Source organism: Habropoda laboriosa, unplaced genomic scaffold (genome assembly GCF_001263275.1).
Source record: "Habropoda laboriosa isolate 0110345459 unplaced genomic scaffold, ASM126327v1 scaffold175, whole genome shotgun sequence".
Lineage (NCBI taxonomy): Eukaryota > Metazoa > Arthropoda > Insecta > Hymenoptera > Apidae > Habropoda > Habropoda laboriosa.
This window is the reverse complement of record NW_017100347.1, coordinates 133,560-142,618: the sequence shown is the minus strand read 5'-3', so window position 1 is coordinate 142,618 and position 9,059 is coordinate 133,560. Positions and strand designations below refer to the sequence as shown.

General features: G+C 33.9%; 1 protein-coding gene across 1 annotated transcript; it reads left to right on the top strand.

Annotated features, from left to right (window-relative positions):
- The first annotated feature begins 1,939 nt into the window (after nucleotides 1-1,939).
- LOC108574525 (larval cuticle protein LCP-17-like) lies at nucleotides 1,940-4,858 on the top strand. The gene is made up of 3 exons (XM_017937135.1): nucleotides 1,940-2,108; nucleotides 4,263-4,378; nucleotides 4,475-4,858. The coding sequence occupies exons 1-3, from the start codon at nucleotides 1,940-1,942 to the stop codon at nucleotides 4,856-4,858; spliced, it is 669 nt and encodes a 222-aa protein (XP_017792624.1).
- Nucleotides 4,859-9,059: the final 4,201 nt, after the last annotated feature.

Sequence of the window (9,059 nt, the reverse complement as noted above, 5' to 3'; positions counted from 1 at the left end):
GAACAATGTTTGCTTTAATAAACTAGATGGAAATATTACTATTCTTTATTATATGGATGATGTAAGGGATAATTATTTTCTTCAACAAGCTGAATATATCATACAGAATATTAAATTGTGCAAAATTTTCGTAAGCTAGAATTGAATATATCGTTAAATTTATACTTGATTTCTCATTGCGTCAACAGAATTAGATGCTTCTAAAATTATGCTCTTTCATAACATAAAAATGAAAGTTACGAAATTTTATAAAATATTCCCGTTTTTACTTTTACACAGATTTTTATTATTCGCAACGAAAATTTTAACAATCTATCTTACCGACGGTAAAACGAAGATTGGCGAATAATCATACGCAGAAACTGGTAGATGACTCAAAAGGATATTTCTCCGTATCCACTTGGACCGTTCACTGTATCTCTCGTAACGAGGAAGCAAAAAAGCGTCGCTCAAACGAAAACAAGCAAAACTAACCTACGAACGAATCTTTGGCGGGAACGGAAAAAATTATTGATTTTAACAATGATATACGAAATTGCATTTTGTCCATAATTGACGTTACTTAGCTAGAATCCTATAGAGATGTATTACTTTCGATTGTGCAGAGAAGATTCTAAACATTCTCTGTGTCCCTGAAAGGGACATTTTCGATTCCATTTTGCATTATTTTTCAACAAAATCGTGTTGGATCTCAATTATACCGACCACATGCACAAAAATTCGCAATATCTGTTACACACCTGTAAGTTTATCTTCTCTTTTCCGTAAAAAGATTTATTGTCAATTTACAGAACCATATTACGTCACGCACTTCTACGCAACGTAGGCGTAATGTGAAAGCAATATGAAGTTTCGCCGTTTAACGGCGAAATTTGAAAAGCAAACAATTCAAGAATGTCACTACATTTCCTACGAGTAGTTATGAGAAACATGAAAGTTCTGTTTTTGTATTTGCTCGCAGTAAGAGTACGTTGACCGTTGACATTTTGTTTAGGTAACTATTTTTAACTATTCCAGGTTTGTTCAATTCTTTTTCAAAGTTTGTTTAAAATGAAATTTTGTGAGATCGAGACCTCTATGCACAACTACAAGAGTAAGAACAGGGAAAAATAGGGAGGGTGCGGTGGTGTAGCGCGCAGAGTCCCGGCTTCTTAACCGAAGGGTCGGGAGTTCGATTCCCAGGGGGTCTTTCAAAAAGTCAACCTCGGCTTTTCTAAGTTTTATTTGAAGGAAAAAGGGAAAGGAAATATTATTAAGCCTACTTTTTCAAGGGGACTAAGTTTCTGCTTCAAAGCAACCTCATCGTTACACATACAGCGTTTTCAATATAAGCATATTATGGAAAGAAAAAAAAAAGCTGAATATAAATTCACAAAAAAGATAATTGATTTTCAACAAAAAAAAAACCCCTTTAGTTATGAATTATAAAAATGTGAAATGGCAAAACGAAGCTGCTATATTAGCATTCCGTGTACAGGATAGATACCATCGTCAATAGATAAAGATGTATGGAAAGAATTGACTCCTTATCAAAGTGTTTAACATTCTGCCATATTGAATGAAATGTAATATCACATAATTAAAATACGATAGAAACATAAATGATTATTGATTTGATATTTGTAATCAAACAAAGACGAATTAAATGAAATTAGATTTAAAAAAAAGGTAAAGATGCACAGTTATTAAATACGACCGAAAATATATTATGTATAAATAATGAAAAATATTGTAATATACATACGTCGTCCATAAATTTTCATAAACGGGAAAAAAACAAAGAAACAGAAACGTTGGATCGAAACAAAACAATATTACATAAGAAAGAGAAGAAATTGCTGTTAAAATAGGTTCCAGGATAACTAAATATCATAACACCGTGATGCGGAGAAATTGTCGGCGGTATTATGCTTCCTACAGAAAAGAAAATTTGGCAGTAATGCTCTCACGTCGTGAAGATAGATTAACTTATGTATTCGGTTCTCGTGCTGTGGCCAAGGCTCCAGAGATTTGTTACACGGCTGAATTTATAATGGTCGCGAAATACGAAAATTCGCACAAAAGGATCACCAGGTCAATGGAAGCATCGAAAATGAATTCCATATTTGGTAGACCTTTTGCAGATTCCCGTTACGTACGAGTGCGTACCTTAAAACACATTTAAAAGTATGACATTCGGCCCACTATATTTTCTTATATTTTTCATTTATAGCGAATTGTAAAACATGCACTTTTTGTCAAATGTACAAATGATGAGTAATAGCCTGAACGTGTGAAATAAGGAATAAATGATTCCCAAATAAAATGTAGAATAGTTACAGAAATGAATCTCTGTAAATGAATTGTTTGAAAGTATTTGGAGACAAAATTAGTACATGTTTAATAACACTCCTGTGTTTAATATTTTCTGTAGCTCATTCACTGTGTTTTCAGAATTAGTTTTGAACGAATAAAAGTTTGTTAGTGGTAGTAAACAGCATTAATTCTCTCCTCTAACTTCAGTGTTTCTATCATAAATAAATTGTCGAATTAATCCTTTAACAGTAGAGATTTTATTTTAAAATAAAATCTTTGCAAGTTCAAAACTACAAAATGTAATGTCAAGATCAAAAGATTGTCAAATAAAGCTTAAAAACGACGACATAGTAGCAGAATAATTATTATACCATGCATTCAATATTAACGGTCACCAATTAATGAAGCAAAACTAAATTTCATTCTCATCTTATCTAAATCGTAAAATCCCTATTATAGTTACTACAAAAACACAAGTTTGAAACAAAAACGGTGCGCAACTATAGCATAACAGCTTCCTCAAGAAAACCCTTTCTTTTACAGTATGCTTACAAGAAGCTAGAACGTTAGAAAATAACGTTGCAGTCTTATCATTTTCATTACATGATCTCTCTCATGCTAAAAGCTAATCTAGTAAACACAAAAAAGAAATGACAAAAAAAAAACTATATTCGATAAATCGCAGTTTCTTCAATTTCTTTTGCAAACATTCCCAATAAACGATAATCGCAATTGGAAAAAAGAAGAAATGATTTGTAAAGAAAATTGAAAAATCGAAACATCATGAACATCTTCAAAGTGTAACCTTCTGAAGTGCCTCTATGAAATTCTAAAGCATTTTTCTTTTTATTTAACTTAAACATTTAAATTATACTCACGTAACATGGTTGGTGGAGGCTTTCTTCAAACCGCGAATTTTCAAGCCGATGCAAATACGATTTTTTCCAAAAAATCTCATGAACATTTCGCAGGGACACGGTGTTATACGTTGACGAGACGTCGCGCGTCTGTACTGTGGTCAGTACTCTGCGTGCCCCTCTATTAGACCCTCCTCTGAAAATTTCGTAATGCCTACCGGTGTCTAAGTCTTGGCCAGAAATCTATCAATGAGAGAGAGGTCCTCGCACCTTGCAAGGTTTCGGCAGTGCTATATAAACGCGTCCGTTAGACTTGCTCTTTACAACCTGAAAACAACTCAGATCAACATGAACACTTTGGTGAGTTTTGCCATCAAGTGGCTGGGTGACAGACTATTGCTAATATCGTGTTAGCTTATTTTAAGACTTTCCAAATTTTTGCCATCTTTGTCTTGTAAAGTGTTTCGTAGCTACAATGAGTTAATAATTGAAAAATATTCGACGCGTTAATATTCGTAAATTTAATATAGATAGTGGATATTGAGGTAATATCAGTGTTTATAATTTTTTTTTTTAAGGGAGATTGTCGTTTGTTGGGTTATGGTAGACATGAAATTGATTGAATAGAATTTTTTTGTTTAGTAGATTAGCTGTTATAATAGCATGAGAAAGACTATACTTTTATTACGGTGGATATTATATTTTTGAATTATTTCATTTATTTTATCCGATGGAAAAATGTTAGTACGGAACATTTTAATTTTATTACCTTATTGTGCACAAAAGTCATATACTCTTCCCATATTATTTTATCTTTCGTATACATGATATATTCAGCTATGAATTTTTAGTATTCTATAAATTACTATAACTCGATAAGATATTATAAACCCTCAGACACTAAAAAATTGTTAAATCCAGTGGCAACCAATCGCCTATCATACAAATCAGCAATAAGAACTCATCTCATATATAATTATCAAAACGAATAACACAACATATTACTATCTACCAAGCGCATTTAGTTTATATTTCTTCATTACTAAATTAATGAAAAAACGGATTTTACATAATTAGCGTTAAGACTCATTTAAATTCTCGCGCGGTAAGATGCACGCAGTGCGGGTGCGCGGCACGACTCTTATTACTTGAACATAGGCGTACATCGACAGCGCCTTCAGATCGCACGTAAAAATGACAGCGTGCGTAGTACGATAGAAAAGCGCGTATGATTTTTTCTTTCTTTTTGTATCATCGTATCGTTTAACAATTATACGTCTCGTGTAACCTAAAACGCAGATAAAAAAAAAACTCTATTCCAGGCTTGTGTCTTCCTCGCTATTGTCGTGGCTTCTGCATCGGCAGTGCCGGTAAATAACACATCGGTGCCTATTGTTGCTTACACTGCGGACGGACCTAATCCAGACGGTTCGTACTCGTTCAGCTACGAGGCAGGGAATGGCATCAAGGCAGAGGAACATGGTCAACTGAAGCAAGTGAATGAAACACATTCAGTGGTTGCCGTTCAAGGATCGTACAGTTATTCTGTTGCTGACGGATCACCGGTTGCTTTGAGCTACGTTGCCGACGAGAATGGTTTCCAGCCAAAGGGTGAACATCTTCCAACACCGCATCCGATACCAGAAGGAATTCTGAAAGCTCTGGAATACATAGCGGCGCATCCCGAGCAAGACGAGACGCACTGATTGAGCGTCACGTGAATCGCGCAGTAGAAATAGAACATAATTGACGCGACGGTGAGTGGAGTATCAAAGCTACGAAACTCATCGCGACACAGTTTATCCTTATCAAATCGTTTTATCTAATTTTCTCATTTTCATCGTCGAAATTTAACGAAAATTTACCATTTACACGAATCGTTTGATAATTGTAACGCGAAATCATTTGACGTTTACATTTAAGGTTAGGTACAACGTGAACCTTGCGATCTGATGCCGATAATACCGACAGATAGTGTAACATTTGTATTAAGTACGTTGGTTTACATTGAAGAATAAATGTTTAGGTATTTAAGTTAAACTTGCGTCTTTTTTCTTCGTTTTTTCTTTTTTTTGAATTCCTTCTCTTATGAGATTTGTGTATATTGGGTGTGCAAATTAATTCGATGTCGTTTTTCACAAACCTCAACGTGTATATATAAAAAACTAAACAGAATTTTACCGTCTAAAGTAGTCTCCATTATTTTCAACGACTTAACCGTTTTATCAGACAGCTGACAAATTTTTCTTCCGAGACAATATAAAGTCGTGTCAAGATTTTTCGAACAATGGCATCGAATTAATTTGTATACTTAATAGTTTCCTCGTCACCTTACCAAACTTGTTTTTTTTTTCGCACGAAAATGAAAAATGAAAAGATAAAAATTAAAAATAGCTTTTGAATCTTAGAGTATGTTACACTAATTGTATTGTAATATTTCTTTGTTACCCGTTTATCATTAACTTTTAATATTATAATTAATTAAGATTGACCATAGAATAAGTGTTAAGGTATTTCAATTAAATTACTGTCTTTTTAATTTTTTCGTTGCTTTCTCGGTTTCCTCATCTTCTTAACCATTCATTATCCTTTGATGCTGTATTAATTGACTTTATCATTACACTTCCTAATGGACAGAAGAAAGTAGGATTCGCGTGAAACAACTTTTATTTAACTGTAAATGTAAATTTTACCGCATTGCGTCACAATTTTGTAATATACTATATAATGTACGGCTGTTGAATCATAGAACAATACTGCATAATTGCATAATAGAGTAATAAATTATCTCTTCAAAGAATTGATCAACACAGGTTACGTCATGTCGTTCTTAAAACGTGGCTGAAGATTTAGAAATTAGTAAATGGAAAAGTAGAGATTTCTAGAAGACGCTGTTCAATAAAATAATAACCTCGAAACGGCTACTATCCACAATCGCAAAATTTAAATAACAATTTTTCTGTCTTCATTGCTCGATCCAGATAAGAGATAATCTTTGATGAGATTTCCTATGGACGGCATAAAATAATTATTCTATCCAAATTACTTATCGCCACAATTTAACATGCAAATGAATCCCAATTATTTATAATTGCTGAAAGTTACACACAGGCAAACCCTATTTACGTATAATTGATAAATAGAACGAACTAATTGTAATTATAATTATCCGTATTCTGCGTTCCGAAATGTAACAGCAAGATAGACTACATCGAATTTACTGCCGTTAAAGCGAATCTCGTTCCTCTAATTCTTCCGTTGTATAGTAAAATAAGGGAGACAAGCGTGTCCTTAATTTTTCGTGAACCAAGTGCAATTAAGTTAACAGCAGTGCTTTTAAAACTAAATAAATTCTTGCTTTATTTGGATCCGTCATTACAAACATGAGGAAACATCATTTTAAAGTGTATTTTTACTCAAATATATTCGCAGATGGATAACGTTGAGGGCAAATTAACCGCACGTGGTTCAGGGCGCGATTTTTATTCATCTGATTCGCAGAGTGTTAAACCAAATTATCCTTGCGATGGACCATTCGATAGCTTGATAAAAGAAAAGATTTGATACCAAATTTCGACCCTCTATAGTTACAGGGAAAGTACGGATTATCGCAAAATACGGAAAATACGAATTAAATACGGTTTCTACTTTACTTTCTTTATTTAGAGGTATGCAAAAATTTTGAAAAAAATCTGGCGCATTGCATATACGAGGGCGGCATGTCAGGGAATTTTTTCCGATTTTTTCGTTGCAAATTCTGTTTGCAACAAAATAAAGAACGCAAAGAAATTTGGATTTCTTTTTTAAATATTAAAGTAACAATTTTTTTTTTTTTAGTAAACGCGTCTCTTTTCCCGCTCAAAATTGTTGCTTCTACGATTCTCTGAATCGGATTCTCGTACGTCTTGATGCAACTTTCTGAATAAACCGCAGACGGGGGGGAAAAAAAGAAATGAAGGAAACCGAGGATACGAGCGAAATGTATGGCTACATCCTGTGAACGTGTTCAGCGTACGAGACTTATGACGTCATTAACCATTGACCGACATCAGTTCAGAGTTGTCACACATTACACGCAAAGTGACAGTGATACATAGCCCCATAGCCCGGTGACAAAAAAGGCGAGTTCTGCAGAAGTTGCGCGTGTTTCGGGTGGCACGCGGTGTATTCACTTGCAGAGGATTTCCTTCGGCTAAAGTTCAGATAAGTACAGAAGATCGATGGGAAGTCGTTACGATTCCGAAGCGGTGATATTGTGCAATTCGGCAACGAAAAGGTGGGTGATCAAATTATCAGAGCCAACTGTAAGAAATTCACGGGTTTTCACGTTGTAACGATTAATTTTCAGATGAAAACCTAGTTACACCGAATTCTTATTATTTTTACGAAGCGTCGATGTTTACAAATTGCAAATACACACTTGGCGACACTTCAGGCAAAATTACCTGCCGTATGGACGTTATTTTGTATCGGTACTCAGTATTTTTCTCGACAGTGGAAGACGAATCCGACGCACTACTCAAATTATTGATAAGACGAACAGAGGTGGATATAAGTCGAATTATATTTTTTGCAGTGGAGCCTGAATGTCGAATTTTTCCTGGTAACTTTTTTTTAGCTTTGGGAGTAATTTTCAGTAAACGTTGGATTTATCTTCGAATAACGAGTAAAAGGTACCTTTTGCATTTTGTCGCTATCTCGATTGAATTTTTCCTACATTTTGCTACGAACTTTCCGAACCACCCGATATATTAGCACTTAAGGGGTTAGGAGACGGTAATATTTAGAAGAAATCGAAATTTTTTTTCTATCTTAAATGGTAGTTTCAAGTCTTGAGAGCAGTATGCAAAAGGTTTTACATGGATTCCAGGCTTCGATGCAAATTATTTCTCTAAGTACCGTTTCGAGAGTGAATTCGTATATGTACCTGCGTGCCGTGACGCACCGATGCGTTTTTCAAAACGGTGTAAAAGATATCTCGAGTTCTACCTTAGCAATTACAAAAAAATTTTACAGTTACCTTTACTATGACATCTATTAGGCAGTGACGATCGACTTTTTTACGTTTTCCCATTATTTCGTGAAATATAAATAAAAAAGTAACAAACTTTTTATCGAAATTCAATCGTTAAATTTAAAATATCTGCCATTTTGTTAATTTTCAGAAAAATTGAAACGTGGGATCGTCAATGCCTAGAGAATATACCACAGTTTATGACATTTTTGGGATTCTGGATATAGTTAATTCGATTTGTAGAAATTCTGTATACCAGTTGGCCATCTGGAAGAAAAGATATTCCGAGCGAAGACGACGAAAGGCATAAGAACAAATTATTTTGTAAATATTACAAGCATTTTTTTATAGCTCATAGTATAGTAAATTGAAATACAAAATTTTATATTAATCGATTATTCACTTTTTGCTGTACTGTCGCTTAAAAATCTTATATTTTACCCACTTGTTACTGTGTCCTAACCCCTTAAAGTTTTGTTGGAAACTTTACCTAAAGCGCCGCAATATTTACGAGATTTGTAGAAACACGCACTTTTACAAAATAAAATAAAGTAACTCCTGTAAAACAGAAAATTTGACATAGCGCTTATTGCAGGCACAGCCACGATTTTTAACGATGTAAATATTCAGCCACTTGCTGTTCAAGAGATACAATATCTTTTTCTGCGCAAACATGTAGAAACGCATTTAGGCGGGACAGGCGCTTAATCGCTGGTCCACATATTACTCCACATATTTTATTCAAAAAATGTATACGTTGTTGTATTTCATAAAATATAACTGTTTTCACAAATAATTTTTTTCTATCTTTTATGTAAAACTACATAGATTTTCTCATAAAATAAAAAAAAGTGGAGATTCATCTTCATTTTTAAGAAAGATATGATAACTTT

Excerpts from the sequence above, each read along its gene's own strand:
- LOC108574525 (XM_017937135.1), top strand. The coding sequence starts at position 1,940 with ATGCTCTCACGTCGTGAAGATAGATTAACTTATGTATTCGGTTCTCGT. Across the intron at positions 2,109-4,262 it reads GAAAATGAATTCCATATTTG|ATGCACGCAGTGCGGGTGCG; the intron begins GTAGACCTTTTG and ends TCGCGCGGTAAG. Across the intron at positions 4,379-4,474 it reads GTAGTACGATAGAAAAGCGC|GCTTGTGTCTTCCTCGCTAT; the intron begins GTATGATTTTTT and ends ACTCTATTCCAG.